The 17,462-nt window shown below is 50.7% G+C and overlaps 1 protein-coding gene across 1 annotated transcript; it reads left to right on the top strand.

The window, feature by feature from the left end:
* The first annotated feature begins 3,445 nt into the window (after positions 1–3,445).
* On the top strand, positions 3,446–16,332 carry NOL6 (nucleolar protein 6). The gene is made up of 26 exons (XM_044265512.1): positions 3,446–3,782; positions 4,775–4,981; positions 5,055–5,171; positions 6,850–7,029; positions 7,814–7,982; positions 8,201–8,335; positions 8,420–8,583; positions 8,670–8,790; positions 8,997–9,055; positions 9,139–9,240; positions 9,436–9,551; positions 9,720–9,897; positions 10,281–10,403; positions 10,573–10,721; positions 10,877–10,952; positions 11,203–11,343; positions 11,487–11,604; positions 11,687–11,841; positions 11,945–12,108; positions 12,444–12,596; positions 12,831–12,928; positions 13,689–13,813; positions 13,939–14,028; positions 14,446–14,640; positions 14,760–14,861; positions 15,084–16,332. The coding sequence occupies exons 1-26, from the start codon at positions 3,729–3,731 to the stop codon at positions 15,231–15,233; spliced, it is 3,441 nt and encodes a 1,146-aa protein (XP_044121447.1). The 5' UTR covers positions 3,446–3,728; the 3' UTR covers positions 15,234–16,332.
* The last annotated feature ends 1,130 nt before the right edge of the window (positions 16,333–17,462 follow it).

Genomic DNA, 17,462 nt, shown 5'->3' on the forward strand with positions numbered 1-17,462 from the left:
ACATACATGTAACAAATTATCACCTTGTATACCTTAAACTTAAGGTTATCCAACAACTATATCTCAATAAAGCTGGGGGGTGGTCAAAACATTAAGCAAAAAGGATAGCAAGTTCAAAGGCTCAGAACAAAAAGCAAGATAAATAGGAAAAATCCAATAGTTCGATGGTAAGAGAGAAGATTGGAAGGTTAACAGTGGCTACATCCATTCAGTCATTCATTCATTCAGTAAACATTTATTGAGTATTTATAGTGTGCTAAGCATTGGCTATGTAGACCTGGTCCTTGTTTTCATGAATTTACAGTCAAGGACTAAGAGACAATTGATAAACAATCAAAACCTATTTAAAAAAAAGAAAATAATGGGATCACAAGATAAGGGAAAACATATTTCAGATTAGATGGTCAGGGAAAGCCTAATTAAATAGGTGATACTTATCCTGACAACTGAAGGATGAAAAAGAGAAAAAGACAAGAAAAAGCATTCCAAGCAGAGCAAACAGCTTGGCTCAAGTTTCCGAGATGGGAAGAATGTGCTATAACCAGAGAATTGAGAGGCTTATTTTGCTGAAGTGAACAAGGGGTCGAGTATCAAAAAAAGGTTGAATGGGGTGCCTGGGTGGCTCAGTTGGTTGAGCGTCTGACTCTTGATTTTGGCTTAGGTTGTGATCTCGGGGTCCTAGGATTAAGCCCTGAGACCCAGTTGGGCTCCCTGCTCAGCTGGGAGTCAACTTGTCTCTCTCTCCTTCTGCCCCTCCCCCTGTTCTCTCTCTCTCTCTCTGTCAAATAAACAAATAAATCTTAAAACAAAAAAGAAGAGGGATGGCATAACCAGTAAAGTACTTTATATAAACTCATATCTCATCCTAAGTACATCTGGGAGCCACTGCTGAGGTTTTGCTTTTTGTTTTTTGTTTTAAGCTGGCTCCATGCCGGGCATGGAGCCCAACATTGGTAATGAAGGATAGTTGGAAGGCCGGCAAGTGGGAATAAGCACCCCCCCACCAAAGAAAACCACCCTTCAAAGGATTTTACACACACCCTAGAAGGAGCCCTCCACCCTTTCCCATAGGACAAAAACCTGATTGGATAACAGGCACAGGGAGGGTTAATCAGATTAAAACAGCCTGCCAACAAGCCCATAAATACCCCTAAACTTAGACATTCTGGTGGTAACCCCTTTGGGTCCCCTCCCTCCTTGGGAGCTTTGTACTATTACTTTTCTATCACACAATAAACTTTACTTTGGTGCCCATCATTCTCGCTGGTTTATCTCTTCATTCTTCAAAGGGGTGTGATCAAGAACCAACGGAGAGGGACGCCTGGGTGGCTCAGTTGGTTAAGCAGCTGCCTTCAGCTCAGGTCATGATCCCAGCGTCCTGGGATCGAGTCCCACATCCGGCTCCTTGCTCGTCAGGGAGCCTGCTTCTCCCTCTGCCTCTGCCTGCCTCTCTGTCTGCCTGTGCTCTCTCTCTCTCCCTCTCTCTCTGAAAAATAAATAAATAAAATCTTTAAAAAAAAAAAAAAAAGAACCAACGGAGAGAAAAATCCTACAACAGGGGGATTGAACTCAGGACCCTGAGATCAAGACCCAAGCTAAGATTGAGTCAGACTTTTAAGTAACTGAGCCTCCCAGGAGCCCTGGAGGGGTCACTGGTGAATTTTTAAGAGGAGAGTGACATGGTAGAGTGATAGTTTTGGAACACTCATTCTGGCAACTACATGGAAAGGGCCCGAAGGAGGACAAGACCACCCTTGTGAAAAACTCCTTTAAAAAGCTATTGCATAAATTAATAAATTATTCCGTGCTATTAGAAGTCAGGGTAGTAGTTACTGTGGGGCCATAATGACTAGGTGGCAAAATAAGGGGAGATTCTAAAGGTTCAGGAAATCTTCTTTTCTGGGAGTTGGTTACATAGGTATGTTTCATATATGAATATTCAAGCTATACCCTTATGTAATTTTCTATATGTATATATGTAATTGTATATAAATGTAATCATATGCTTATATAATTATATGCATAGATATAATTCTATATGCATGTGTATATGTGTAATTTTTACATATGTATATTGTATATCACTTGTAATTACATATACACATATATACGTATATATGTATACTATATGAAAAAGCTATTGAATGAAACTGTCCTATACTCTTCAAAAGTGTTGTCATGAAAGACCAAAAAAGGGAGAGCTCGCAAATGTTCTTAGATTAAGACAGAGAAAAGAAACATGACAACCAAACTGATGCATAATATTGCATCAGGAAATAAAATGCTACTATGTAAATGGCATTATTGGGATGATCAGTAAAATTTGAATAGTATTGAATCAAGCTTAAATTTCCTGAATTTTAGGGGCGCCTGGGTGGCTCAGTGGGTTAGGCCGCTGCCTTCGGCTCAGGTCATGATCTCAGGGTCCTGGGATCGAGTCCCCCATCGGGCTCTCTGCTCAGCAGGGAGCCTGGTTCCCTCTCTCTCTCTCTCTGCCTGCCTCTCCATCTACTTGTAATTTCTCTCTGTCAAATAAATAAATAAAATCTTTAAAAAAAAATTTCCTGAATTTTATAACTGGACTATAATTAGTCCTTGTTCTTATTACATATAGGCCAAAGTATTCAGGGATGTGTGCAACTAATTCTCGAGTGGTTCTGCAAAATAGTATGTAAATACATAAAGACAAATTTGACAAAAGTTTTTCTTTTAACTTAAGATTTTATTTATTTGAGAGAGAGCGAGCGCGCAACAGAGAGTGCACAAGCAGGAGGAGGGGCAGAGGGAGAGGGAGAAGCCAACTTCACCTGAGCAGGGAGCCCCATGTGGGAATTGATCCCAGTATCCTGAGAGCAAGACTTGAGCAGAAGGCAGATGCTTAAGCAACTGAGTCAGGCGCCCAAGACAAACACTAAGTTATGATGGGTAGGTGAAGGATATATGGGAACTCACTATATTATTATTACAATATTTTAGTAGATTTGGAAAATTTAATAATAAACTGGAGAGAACGTATTATATTTTATAATATAATTTATTATAATATATAATTATAAATATAATAGAAAATATATAATTTAGATATAATTTATTATAATATAAGTTATAATAAACTATATATTTTTCTATATATAATATAATATTTGTGTTATATTATTCATATTATAATTTATAATATAATCACAGGATGATGTGATTTGGGACTAAATTTGACACTAAGGACAGAAAAGAATGAGTAAATTTAAGACATATTTTTGAAGGTAGAACTGACAAAACTGGCTACTTGATAAGATGTAGAAGACGAAAAAAAAGGACAGAAATCAACTAGCTCCACCCTTCGCCTTTCGACGCAACCTGCGGAAGTGAGGAAAAGAGAGCGACTGATAAACTGAAGGCAGGCTTCCGGTCTGGCGTCGCAAAGAGACCGTAAATGGGAGAATCCAGTTTGGCCCCTCCCCCATGATGGGCGGTCCTGAGGAGTGACAGATGCCAATGGCCAGCGATTCTTCCGGCACTCACCCAATGGCTCTGGAACTGGGCGGAGTCCTGCGGCACGAGGCTTGTCCCCACGCGGTGCAGGGAGTTTACCGCAAACCGTCCGCAGTTCTGTTGCCAGGCTTCTGTAATTCTGCGGGGGGCTTGGATACTTCTGCCAACGTGGGAAGAATTTGTGCAGAGTACGTAGGCTTTGAATCCGAAGTGCTGGAGCAAGACCTGGACCCAGAGTTATGGGGCCGGCGCCCACGGGAGGGCAGGATCGCGGAGCTGCTGGGGAGCCAGAGGTGGGTGAGCTGTATGGGAGGAAAGAGGACTTTCCGCGTGCCAGAGGTGGCAGAGACTGGCAGTTTGCTGACGAGGGGCGCGAAGGCGGTCGCTTCTGGAAGAGCCTTATTCCATCATGTTTCCAGTCTGGGGCACCAAGACCGTCAGGGGAGACGGAACCTAGCGTTATTTGGATAGAAGCAGTAAAGCTTATTAAGCCTACTCCTTCGAGAACTATGCACTTGGAAGTTGAGACCAAACCAGGTCATTTTCCTAACCAGGTCTTCCTCGTCATTGTGTGAGATCTAACCTCTTGTGCCCGGTTCTGTGTTCGCCGCTGTAACAGGGCACAAGGTGGTGCTTCTGGAACCCTTCAGTAGAGCTCTCACCCGTGTGGGACCGTGGAGTGGGGGCGGGGCCCAGGGCTGTAGGGCAGAAGGTTTGGGATCCTGCAGACCAGGCTGTGAAGCCTGCTTACAGTATATGCATACTAACTGTGGAACCTTGAGCTCAGGGGCTCCTTTCAAGTGTGTATTTTCTTTTGGGATTACTGAGGATTGGATGACTTACTGAGTATATTTTACAGAGGCTACTTATACTGATGTAGTCTATAGTCAGGCTTCCTGGCAGGGGTAGAGCCTGAGCAAGAGTGGAGGTGGCATTTGCAGATTCCCAGGACTAACTGAGCAGAAGAGGAAGCTCCCTGGTGCATAGTACCGAAAATACAAGGAGCTCAAGCATTGCTTAGGCTCATTCAACTACTAACCCTACGAACTACAGGCAGGGCTCCATGCTTGTGCTGTCACATAGAGGAGCCCTCAACTCAAGGTATTTTCAGCCTAGAGCTCAGTAATGTTCTTCTAAGTAATGATAATCCTGAGTTTTACAGTTGGACTCCCATTCAAAAGAGTGAACAGGAGCCTGTGAAGATTCTGCCCACATCCTATCATGGTGGCACTTCAGGCAGTGGATGCTGTGACCTCACAGTGGCTTCTCTCCTCATTGGCCACAGGAGATGGAACCAGCTCCAGAAAGCACAGGCAAGGAGGGAAAGAAGGAGTCCTCAAAGAAGCGTAACTTGGCGGGGCCTCCAGTGGAGGGCCTCCTGCAGCCAGTGAAGCTTAGCCGGGCAGAACTGTATAAGGAGCCCACCAATGAGGAGCTGAATCGGCTTCGGGAGACTGAGAGTCTCTTCCATTCCAGCTTGCTTCGCTTACAGGTACTATTGGGTGGCTGGGGCTTTGGTTAGATGGTGGGCCTGGAACCCTGATGCTGAACGACTGTTTTTTCAGGTAGAGGAGCTACTAAAGGAAGTGAGGCTACCAGAGAAGAAGAAGGAGCGGATTGATACTTTCCTACGGGAGGTCAACCAGCGGGTCCTGAGGGTGCCCTCAACTCCTAAGACAGAGGTAAGGCAGGTAATGTGAAGAAATGGAAAGCCCGAGAGGTCCTCAGTGTGGGCATCTGAAACAGGGCCTCCTCTTCTCCAGGGGGGGTGGGGTGCTAAGGAGCTCATTTTCGCTGCCAGGAGGCTCAACTGGAAGTCCAGTCAGCCATGTGTTCATTTGTTCAGCAAACACTTAGTTCCTTGCAGTACTTGTATTCCTAGGATACATTAGTGAACAAAGTGGTCTGTTTTCTAGTGTTGGACTGAGAGATAGTAGATAATAAGCATGGCAGGTAAACCGTGTGGCAATGTTAGAAAGTGTAAGCACTATGGGCAAAGGAGAAAGTAGGGTAAGGTAAGGGAATTGTGGCGATATCAGAGGATGGGAGTGGTCTGCAACTTTAAATAGGGTGGTTCAGGTAGGCCCCGTTGAAGTGACATTAGTGTGAAGATTTGAAGGAAGTGAGTCAGCCATATAGATACCTAAGGGAGGAAGAGCATGCCAGGAAGGGGAAACAGTCAACACAAAGGCTCAAATGTAGGAGTAAGTCTGGTATATTCCTTGGATTGAATGAGGAGAAAATAGGAGATGAGTTCAGAAAGGCAATGGGGGAAGGAGGCATTTCACGGAGGGCCTTGTATGTAGAAATAAGGACTTTGGCTGTTGCTTTGGATGAAATGAGAAACCACTTATGGGACATTTTTTGGTAGAGCAGTGATGTGATCTAATTTCATTTTTAAAAATGTTCTCAGGGTGCCTTAGTAGCTCAGTTGGTTAAGCCACTGCCTTTGGCTCAGGTGGTGATCTGGGAGTCCCGGGACTGAGTCTCACATCAGGCTCCCAGCTCCGTGGGGAGTCTGCTTCTCCCTCTGACCTTCTCCCCTCTCATGCTCTCTCTCACTCTCTCTCTCTCAAATAAATAAATAATATCTTAAAAAAAAAAAAGTTCACTCAGACTGTCGTGTTAGTAGAATGGAGGAACGTGTGAGTGGCTCAGTTGGTTAGGTATCTGCCTTTGGCTCCCGTCATGATCCCAGGGTCCTGGGATCCAGTCTTGCATCGGTCTTCTTGCTCATAAGGGAGCCTGCTTCTCCCTGACAAATAAAATATATATTTTTTAAGATTTTATTTATTTATTTGATAGACAGAGATCACAAGTAGGCAGAGCAGCAGGCAAAGAGAGAGAGGAAGGGAAGCAGGCTCCCTGCCGAGCAGAGAGTCCGATGCGGTCCTGGGCTCAATCCCAGGACCCAGGGATAGGACCTAAGCCAAAGGCAGAGGCTTTAACCCACTGAGCCACCCAGGTGCCCCTGACAAATAAAATCCTAAAAAAAAAAAAAAAAGTAGAATGGCGGTAGATAAAGATAAAATCAGGGAGACTAGTTAGAAACCTATTATGTGGTGATCCCCAAGAAAGTGGTAGTATCTCAGACTAGGATGGAGAAGTAGAGAAGTGGTCAGTGTCTAGATGCTCTTAAAAGTGGAATGGGTGTTCTTAATGGAGATGAGTGAAGGTGATTTAAATGTTTTGGGCTTGAACAACTGGTATGAAGTTGCCTTAATAAGGAGGAAATGTTTACAGAAAGACTAGGAGTTTTCAAATATGTTGAAGTGTTTAATTTCAGATGTCTACTAGACGTCAAGGGGGACATGTCAGAAAGGCAATCATTAATATGTATCACTGTCTCTGTCCCCACAGCTGACTGACCAGACCTGGATCCCAGCTGGGGTTCGAGTACCCCTCCACCAAGTGCCCTATACCGTGAAGGGCTGTTTCCGCTTCCTGCCTCCAGCCCAGGTCACTGTTGTGGGCAGCTACCTTTTGGGTACCTGCATCCGGCCGGACATCAACGTGGACATGGCAGTGACCATGCCCAGGGTGAGGTCCAGTATTTGGGTGATGAGGGACCTGTTCCTTGACCACCTGCAAATTCCTGGGTCCCTCTTTCTTTCCCATTTGCCACTTGCCAGGAGGTTGAAATCTGAACTGGAAAAAGGGCAGAGGTGGCTCAGTTGGTTAAGTGTCTACCTTCGGCTCAGTCATGATCCCAGGGTCCTGGGATGGAGCCCCACATTGGGCTCCCAGCGCAGTGAGGAGCCTGATTCTCCCTCTCACTCCTGTTCATGCTCTCGCTCTCTCAGATAAATAAAATCTTTAAAAAACAACAAACAAACAAACAAAATTTGTTCTTTTGCTATCTTCTTGAGGGCAGCTTAAATGTGCCCTTGGATCAGTTGCTGCTGTTTGGAACTTTGCGTTCCTTGTCTGAGAGCTAAGTATATTGTTGTTAGCCCTGGTTCAGACACTCTGGCCAGGAAGGATCCCTGAGGTTTCTTTTTCTTTCTTTCTTTCTTTTTTTTAATTTTGTTTATCTATTTGGCACTGAGAGAGAGATCACAAGTAGACAGAGAGGCAGACAGAGAGAAAAGGGGAAGCACGCTCCCTGCTGAGCAGAGAGCCTGATGTGGGGCTCAATCCATGGACCCTGAGACCATGACCTGAGCTTGAAGGCAGAGGCTTAACCCTCTGAGCCACCCAAGCACCCCAGATATCCCTGAGGTTTCTAACTGTGATTCACCTTGGCTTCATCCTGCCCCCGCAGCTCTCTAACAACTAGCAGTTAAGTGCCTGGTCATCTCTCCCTTCTTGTGACCCTCCCCAGGAGATCCTACAGGACAAGGATGGGTTGAACCAGCGCTACTTCCGCAAGCGCGCTCTCTACCTGGCCCATTTGGCTCACCATCTGGGCCAAGACCCCTTCTTTGGCAGTGTTCGCTTCTCCTACACCAACGGCTGCCACCTGAAACCCTCATTGCTGCTTCGGCCCCCTGGTGAGAGGCACACACTGGGCCGAAGGCACAGTCTGGGGTGACAAATCTAGTGGGGGAGGGGTGGGGACCTCAAGTCCAAGGTGAGTGGTTTGGGCCTCAGGTTTGAAGGGGAAGGTATAAGGACAGATTCTAAGGTGGGAGGGTGTGGGCCCTCACATAGGAGGAGGGTGGTACAGGGCACCCCCTGGCAGGATCTCAGCCCTCCCTGTCTCCCCCAGGGAAGGATGAGCGCCTGGTCACCGTACGTCTGCATCCGTGCCCTCCACCTGACTTCTTCCGCCCCTGCCGCCTGTTGCCATCTAAGAACAACGTGCGCTCTGCCTGGTACCGAGGGCAGAGTTCCCCAGGGGATGGTAAGCAGGCAGTGGTATCAAGGTAGAGCTGAAGGGAAGGATGTTGTGGGGATTTCTCCTCCCAAGGCTTCCCCTCTCCCACAGGTAGCCCGGAGCCTCCCACCCCCCACTATAACACGTGGGTCCTGCAGGACATGACCCTTGAGTCCCATATGCAGCTGCTGTCCACTGTGCTGGGCTCAGCCTTGGGGCTGAAGGATGGTGTGGCACTTCTGAAGGTCTGGCTGCGGCAGCGGGAACTGGACAAGGTGAGCTGGGAGTGACACAGCCTCCCTGCTTCACTGGGTGGCAGGCTGGCCCTAAGCTTGGGCCTCTCTCTCCATCTCATTTTCAGGGCCTGGGAGGGTTCAGTGGGTTCCTTGTCTCCATGCTGGTTGCCTTCCTTGTGTCCACACGCAAGATCCACACCACTATGAGTGGCTACCAGGTCCTGAGGAGCGTCTTGCAGTTTCTGGGTAAGGTGGCTAAGGATTCCACTCTTCCTGTGAATTCTCTCATCCTACCAGGGATCATTCAGTTTGTTGCCATCAGACAGTTGAACAAACTGAATTCTGGAGGCAGGCAGTTGTAGTCACCTGACCAGAGGGACAGTGTCATTAGGGCTGGGTCCCCTGGGAAGAAGATACCGTCTGATACACCCATCTTCTCTGGCTCACTTCAGCCACCACAGATTTGACAGTCAACGGGATCAGCCTATGTCTCAGCTCAGATCCCTCCTTGGTGAGTGGCGCAGGGTTGGGTCTGGACAAGAAGGCTTGATGGTAAGGCCCCAACCCTAACTGATTTCTCTCTGTGCCTCCAAGCCGGCCCTGGCTGACTTCCACCAGGCCTTCCCTGTTGTCTTCCTGGACTCCTCAGGCTTTCTCAATCTCTGTGCTGATGTTACTGCCTCTACTTACCACCAGGTACCAATCCAGTCGTCTCCCACTCCTGGGTACCCCTCATGTCCACCCCTTCTGCCAGTCCCAGAGCCCCAGAAACTCCTCTCCAAAGAGCTTAGGTCAGGCATGTCTCTTGGTCTGAGCCCTCAGGTCAATGAAGAGAGGGGTAGAGTGGTGATAGTTTCACATGTGAGTTCCCTGTTTACCCTGTGTCCCCAGGTACAGCATGAGGCACGGCTGTCTATGGCATTGCTGGACAGTAGAGCTGATGATGGATTCCAGCTTCTGTTGATGACTCCCAAACCCATGATCCGGGCTTTTGACCATGTCTTGCAGTAAGTTTAGGGGTGGCAGGCTATGTCAGTGGGGCCTTTTCCCCTGGGGCTGCAGTGATGGGGCAGATGTGCTCAGGCAGATGTTTAGATCTTCCTTGTTTTGAGGGGGGAGGTCTTTGGGGTCAGCAGCACCTCATTCTGTCTCTTTGTCCCTCTGTGCCCCTCGAGCATCCATCCATTGAGTCGCCTACAGGCAGCATGTCACCGGCTAAAGCTGTGGCCAGAGCTGCAGGATCTTGGTGGGGACTATGTTTCTGCTGCTTTGGGCTCCCTGACCACGCTCCTGGAGCAGGGTCTGGGGTCCCGTCTGCACCTGCTGGCCCATTCTCGGCCCCCAGTGTCAGAGGTGAGGTGCTGTGTGGTGGGGAGTTTGTGGGCTTAAGGGGGACTAGATCCAGAGTCCCATGGGATACTAAAGACACCATTCCTCTAGCTAGATCTACCTACCTACCTACCTTTCTATATTTCTTCTTTCTTTTTTTAATCCATTACAGAGAGAGAGTGTGTGCAAGCGGTGGGGGGAGGGTCAGAGGCAGAGGGAGAAGCAGGCTCCTCACTGAGCGGGGAGCCCGATGTGAGGTTTGATCCCAGGATCCTGGGATCATGACACAAGCTGAAGGCAGACACTTGACCAACTGAGCCACCCAGGTGCCCCTAGATCTTTAGATCTGGGTTTTCGATCAAGCTGGGGCATTCTTGAGTTGAGCTCCGCCTTTTTATACCCTTCAGTGGGACCTCAGCCAAGATCCACCAAAGCACAGAGACTCTGGGACCCTGACCCTGGGATTGCTCCTCCGGCCTGAGGGGCTGACCAGTGTCCTTGAGCTGGGTCCAGAGGCCAACCAGCCTGAGGTGAGGAGCCGTGGGGTCTGGGGATGATTTGGGCCTGTCTTGAGAAGTCCAACCTGTGCACTGGCAGAAGTGTGGATTATCCTTATGCCGCTTAGATTGCACTCTTTCAGGGGTTTCTGACAGAGCCCATCTTTGTTGATTTCTCCTACCACCCATTGCCTTTCCTCAGGCTTCTGACTTCCGCCAGTTCTGGGGATCTCGCTCAGAGCTTCGGCGTTTCCAGGATGGAGCCATTCGGGAAGCTGTGGTCTGGGAAGCAGGCTCTATGGCCCAGAAGCGCCTTATTCCCCACCAAGTGGTCACCCACCTCTTGGCACTGTGAGTCTTAGCATCTGGATGCCGGGAAGCAGCCATGGATTGGGGAGCCTTTTAGGAGGGTCTGGCCCAGGCTTTGGGCTGAGCAGCTAAAGTCCAGTCGCTTATTTCAGTAGCCCCAATGCCCACACTGAGTCTGTGCTATGCCCCTTTCCCAGCCATGCCAACATCCCAGAGACCTGTGTCCACTATGTGGGGGGCCTTCTGGACACATTGATTCAAAGCCCAAAAGAGGTAAGGGTTGTGTGTCAGGGCTGGGGTCAAGGTGGAGGGTGGTTGCTGAGCAGCCTGTGGGGTGGAATTAAGTAGCAGGTGGAGGGCGCTTGCTATACCTCAGCCAGACTGCACTTCCCATAGTGTCCAGCAGAGGGCATGCTGGCTCTACGGCAGCCTTAGCTTGTGGTAAAATCCCAGGTGGTGGTGGAGTGGGGGAGGGGGAGGGGTTCCTAGTGTCCTGGTCTCCTAACTGTGTTCTCCTTCTTAGACCTCCAGCACAGGTGAGGAGGCCCTGGCAGCAGCTGTGCGTTGCTATGATGACCTCAGTCGCCTCCTGTGGGGGCTAGAAGGTCTCCCGCTGACTGTGTCTGCTGTGCAGGGAGCTCACCCAGTGCTGCGGTATACTGAGGTGAGGTGCAAGGGGACAGGGAGCCCTTTCTGCTTGGTGACCCCTTTGCCTCTGCCCCACTCACCCAGTATTGCCCCTTTCCAATTCCCATGTTCACTCTCTCCCTGTCTCAGGCCCCTTCCTCAGCCCTACTTCTTCCATAGGTGTTTCCACCTACCCCAGTCAGGCCAGCCTACTCCTTCTATGAGCAGCTTCGAGAGCGGGCCTCGCTGTTACCCCGGCCTGACAAGCCCTGTCCAGCCTACGTGGAGCCCATGACCGGTGAGGATCCTCTTGGGAGGGAATGAGAGGAAACTTTCCCACTCCAGCCCACAGACTCGAGAACTCTTATTTTTCTTCCTAGTGGTATGTCACCTGGAGGGCAGTGGTCAGTGGCCACAGGACGCTGAGGCCATACGGCGGGTCCGAGCTGCCTTCCAGCTGCGCCTGGCAGAGCTGCTGACACAACAGCATGGGCTGCAGTGTCGTGCCACGGCCACACACACAGATGTCCTCAAGGTTAGGCTGGTGCATGGTCAGGAGGCCCCAGGGAGGGAGGAGATGGGGTGTGAGGGTGCTCCAGGCTGACCTGGATCTCTCACCCCATCCCCCCTTTCGCCAGGATGGGTTCGTGTTCCGGGTTCGTGTGGCCTATCAACGGGAGCCCCAGATCCTGAGGGAAATGCGGAGCCCTGAGGGGATGATCTCCTTGAGGGACACACCTGCCTCTCTCCACCTCGAGAGGGAGACGAGGCACTTGCCCCTGCTCACCAGCGCCTTGCATGGGTATGGCCCTGTCTGAGAGGCCAGATGTTATAATAGAGACAGGAGTTACGGAGTCAGGCAAATTCTAGAACCTTCGCCCTGCCACTTCACTGGCTATGTCCTTTTTGGGCAGGGCAGGCCCCCTGCTCCAGCCTTCTTTCTCATGTGTAAAACGGGAATTTTAGAGGACCAACCTGTTGGCATTAGATAGGGGTATGTGAGATTCTGTATAGAGTGTGTTAGCACAGAGGGAGACTTCGGGGAAAGGTTGAGTGGAGAGTGGTGGTGGAGATGAAGTACTGTTCTAGGGCCCTGATGTCCTGAGGCTCATTGCCACTACTCTTCCCCATCCGCAGGCTCCAGCAGCAACACCCAGCCTTCTCAGGTGTGGCACGGCTGGCCAAGCGGTGGGTACGTGCCCAGCTTCTGGGTGCGGGGTTCACGGACGAGAGCTTGGACCTGGTAGTTGCTGCTCTTTTCCTGCATCCTGAGCCCTTCACACCTCCCAGGTAATTCTCTCCATCTTTACCTTAGATAGAAAGTTCCCCTTAGGGCCGGCTTTCATTCCTTAGGCTATACCTTCAGTCCGAATGGGAGAAGGTAGTTGAAATAGGTGACAGAAGGGGTTCTGAGACACCCCCCACCCCCTAATCCCTGCCAAGGGGTCTAGGTTGTCTAGACCACTGGGTGAGCCTTGGGATGTGTGGTTGGGCCCAAACTCTTTGCTCACTTTTTTTTCTCAGCTCCCCCCAAGTTGGCTTCCTTCGGTTCCTTTTCTTGGTATCAACCTTTGATTGGAAGAACAATCCCCTTATTGTCAACCTCAACAACGAGCTCACTGGTAAGTGGTAGAACTGGGGTCAGACTACCGCAAGAAAGACGGCTTATGGATTGCAGAGTAGGGCACATGAGGTTCTCCCTGTCAGTCTGTGAAGTGCAGACTTTATGTGTGTGTGCCCAACCTTTCCCGGATATTTGTGCTTGACCCCAGTGGCCTTGGTGTGGGGGAATTACTAGGAAGAAGAGGCCCAGTCCAAGTCTTTAGGGAGTTCTGAGGCTGGAGAGCTATGGTTTGCTCACATGATGATCAGAAACAGAATGGGCTAAGGGTGGTAAGGAGGCTACCTGGTGGGGGCTGTGAAGGGAAGAAGGGAGTAGAAGGGGACACCGAATGCTGGGCCAGAAGTCTTGTGTGGAGCAGGAAAGGGCCCAGATTAGATGCCCAGACCTCTTGGGGAGTGGGGGTGATGATTTCCAGTTGTAACATGAGAAGCTCCTGGTCCCAGCAGAGAGGAGGGTGTCAGCTTCCTAATTCCCCAGGTGTGTGGGAGCATAGGGTGGGAGGGGGTCAGGGGCAGGCCTCAGCTTGTGCAAGCCCGGAAACTAGACTGGGGTGCCAGGCAGTGGAAAATTCTGCCTCTGGGCTGAGCTTGGGAGTTTAGTGCCCCACCCAACAGGGGCAGACATGGTGTCCTTTTCATTGCTTTTGTTTGTTGGGGGAGGGCCATCAGAAAATCCCTGCGATGGGCCAGCAGAAGACCTGGGGCTGTAGAACATGTTGGGAAAGGAGCAGGCTGACCCAGAACCCCCCTTGTTCACAGTGGAGGAGCAGGGGGAGATCCGCAGTGGCTTCCTGGCAACTCGGACACAACTCCCGGTCATGGTCATCGTTACACCCCAGGATCGTAAAAACTCTGTATGGACACAGGATGGACCCACGCCCCAGGTGCAATCCCATTCCTACTTCCAAATTTGTGTTTTTCTTCCCCTAAGGAAAAAGTAGGCCCAGTCCAACCTCAGAGAGACCCATGGTTAGGTCTGATCTGTTTGCTGTATGTGTATCCCCTCTAGATTCTACAGCAGCTTGTGGTCCTGGCCGCTGAGGCCTTGCCTGTCCTAGAGAAGCAGCTAATGGATCCCCAGGGGCCTGGAGACATCAGGGTAAGCCCCTGACCAAGAGTGGCTCTGGGGTTCTGGGGAGTCTGCCTTTGAACATTGGAAGTCTGGAGGTGTGGGGGCCCTCACTGGATGCTCTGTCTCCTTGTTTGGTGAGACTGAATCCACAGAAGGCATCAGAGCTGCCCACAGTGCCTGACAGTGCTGGAGCCTGCAGGACAACCAGGGTCCTGGCTCTCTCCAGGCTGCATGCCTCTAGCCTCTGCTCCTCCTGAGAGGGTGAAGCTGACCCCAGCTGGGGCTTGGTGTTCCCACCTTCAGATGAGCATTTGGGCCCCTATTGTGGGGGGGGCAGTGACAGACAAAAGAGAAGGAGGAAACCGAGGTGGTCATGTAGGAGGCTTTGTGATCCACCTCTCAACTCCCAGTGGGCACTGCTGACCCTGTCCTACCCTTCCTTAGACGGTGTTCCGGCCGCCCTTGGATTTGTATGATGTGCTGATCCGCCTGTCTCCCCGCCACATCCCCCGGCACCGCCAAGCCGTGGACTCACCAGCTGCCTCCTTCTGCCGTGGCCTGCTCAGTGAGCCAGGGCCAACTTCCCTGATGCCTGTGCTGGGCTATGATCCTCCTCAACTCTATCTGGCACAGCTCAGGGTAGGCCCTAAGGGACTGACTAAACCTGGGGAGGGGACTTCCAAGTGAACCTGGGGCCATGGAGGTGATTCTCAGGTGTCCAACATCTGTAGTCTTATCTGTGTCCTGCCCTTTCCTAGGAGGCCTTTGGGGACCTGGCCCTTTTCTTCTATGATCAGCATGGTGGAGAGGTGATCGGTGTTCTCTGGAAGCCCAGCAGCTTCCAGCCCCAGCCCTTCAAGGTGTGCTGGCTGGTGATAACCGTGTATTCGTGAGTGTGTGCTTACAAGTTCCATGTGGGCACGCCTGTCTGTATGTGGCGTGCTCTCTGAGTGACCGTGGGTCAGGTGTGGAGCACGTGTCTTGCATGTCTGTCTCCCCTACAGCTGTTCCCCTCGGCCGCCCGTGTGTCATCTCTGGTGTACCTTTGGGACACTCAGTCCACATTTCTCTGCTTCCCGTAGGCCTCCAATGTGAAGGGGCGCATGGTGACGTCTCGAGGTGGGGAGCTGGTGATGGTGCCCAATGTGGAAGCAATCCTGGAGGACTGGGCCATCCTTGGTGAAGGCCTGGTGCAGGCCGTGGAGGCCCGAAGTGAGAGGTGGACCGTGTGATCTCCAGCCCTAGGAGCAAGCTGTAGGTGACAGCTGGACTTCAAACCTCTGGAATAGCCATGACCTCCACCCTTGCCACGTAAGGATCCTTCGTGGACTACCTGCCAGTCTGAACGCACTGAGATGTTCCCCCAAAGAAGCCCTGCCCCAATTTTCTGTCTGATGCCTCAGCACTGGGGCAGGGGCCTGGGATCCTAGAGAGTTCCCTGGGCCTGTCTGAACTCCCAGAAGAGGAGGGTGAGCCAACTCAGAGAAGGAGCTAAATGAACCCAGAAGATCCATCTACCTGTCAGCCCTGGCCTGGGCTTCTTTTTATCTTCCTAGGATGTTTCCAGAAGCTTGGAGAGGAGGACATGTGTCCAGGGCTGAGGCTCTGTCTCCTTCCTATTGCCAGGATATGTGCCTAGACCTTACAGTATGCCCTTCAGTGTAGGGTCTGAACTTTAAATAGGGCCCAGAGGAGGTTGAGATACTTGCTGAGGGTCCCAGAATTCCCGCATTGAGAGGGGTGCTGCTGCTTTCCAGGGTGGGATATGGAAACGGGACAGAGGGCAGAAGGGGCTGGCTGGGTGAAGGGGCGAGGGGGACAGCTGGTCCTCTAGTCCAGGAAAGCTGCAGAGAGCACCTGTGCTGCCCTGGCTCTCAGTGTCTCAGTCCCTCTGGCTCTGTGCCTCTGCCCATTCATGTCACAAACTGCCCCCACCTCGTCCCTGCAGCGGGCGTGCAGAGGAGAGCAAGACCCTGATCCTGCTCTCCAGGAGCTCTCCATATGGGGGGGGGGGAGCGGGTAGTGGGGTTGCTGCCTCCTTTCAGCCCAGTACACACCCCCTTCCGGCAGCCTCTCCCTTCTCTATCTCCCCTAATCCTGGATGTTTTACAGACTCAGCTCAAATAATGCTTCCTCCATCCCTTCTCACGCCCCCAGCCTGAGGTGCTCTTTCTCTTCTCTGAAACATTGGAGCAGTTTTTGTCTGTTCAGCTTACTTGGTGGTCACATTCAGTGGCATGCACCCTTCTGTTGTCTTAAACTTGGATTTTAACTTAAATTACTTTTGGGGCACCTGGGTGGCTCAGTTGTTAGGTGTCTGCCTTTGGCTTAGGTCAGGATCTCAGGGTCCTGGGATCGAGTCCCATGTTAGGCTCCCTGCTCAGCGGGAAGCCTGCTTTTCCCTCTTCCGCTCCCCCTGCTTGTGTTCCCTCTCTTGCTGTGTCTCTGTCAAATAAATAAAATCTTTAAAAAAAAAAAAAATCACTTACTTTCCCCATGTTCTTGGCTCTTCTGCTTTCTTCACATGGTTTTAACCTTGTCTTCTACACATAAGCTCTTTGGGGGCACGTGACCTGTAGATTTCTTGGTGCCTTTGTGGCACGGAGGACAGCGCTGTGCTCAAGAAGGATACAGATGTGTACAGCAGGGCTGATGGGAGCAAGCACCGGACTACAAAGAAAATCATGATTTTTACTCTGCTTAGAATGCATGGGGTGGTGATGGTGAGCGGACAGTCATAGAGGACTCGGTAAATGCCGGGTGCTATTAGGTTTTTTACATATCTTCTGTGTGGGAATGTGCTCACACAGTAATACCAGCCCCATGAAGTATGTGCTTTGACTTCTCATCTGAATGAAGGAGCAGGTTCAGCAGCAGGCAGGCCCTTGGCTGCCTGGTCATCAGCCTTCATCAAGATGATAAGCCATCTATGGGAAGGAACCCTGATCTCCTTTTATCCCAATTTTGTGAGTCTTTGTGACCTTATGCCAGTCCCTAGCTGTCACTGTTAAGGGATTAGAAATGGGCATAGAGAATACACCAATGGGCTGTGTGAGCTGAAATTGGCATTTCCCCATAATCCCTAAAGGAAAGCATGCAAGGCTTCACTGTCAGAGAAAGAAACACCTTTCAGTGCTCATGGACCTTGGGTGTGTGGTTGTCCCTAGCTGCTCCCCACTCACTTTTCCCCACAGCCTGTCCCTGAGGCTCTGAGGAGGGACAGTGCTGGCCTACTTCAGGCAGTCCTGCTTCAAGCAAAGGTCAGCTTCAGTCCTTGGTTTCTGGCCTTTCCACAATTCAGTTCTAGAGGATCCCAGTGCAGGAAGGAACAGAATCGGCTCCTAGGGAGAATAGCAGGTGGCTCAGAGAGGGGCAGACAGTGGTCTCCACTCTCGAGATGGGCCCTGGCCCTGCTACCTCCTCATGTGTCCTCGGGCAGGTCACACACCCTTGCTGGGCTC

Source organism: Neovison vison, chromosome 9 (genome assembly GCF_020171115.1).
Source record: "Neovison vison isolate M4711 chromosome 9, ASM_NN_V1, whole genome shotgun sequence".
In the NCBI taxonomy this organism is placed as follows: domain Eukaryota; kingdom Metazoa; phylum Chordata; class Mammalia; order Carnivora; family Mustelidae; genus Neogale; species Neogale vison.

Bases quoted from the DNA above. Each gene is read 5' to 3' on its own strand.
- NOL6 (XM_044265512.1), top strand. From the start codon at position 3,729: ATGGGGCCGGCGCCCACGGGAGGGCAGGATCGCGGAGCTGCTGGGGAG. The intron at 10,722-10,876 runs GTGAGTCTTAGC...CCCCTTTCCCAG, and splicing joins GTCACCCACCTCTTGGCACT to CCATGCCAACATCCCAGAGA. The intron at 12,597-12,830 runs GTAATTCTCTCC...TTTTTTTCTCAG, and splicing joins GAGCCCTTCACACCTCCCAG to CTCCCCCCAAGTTGGCTTCC.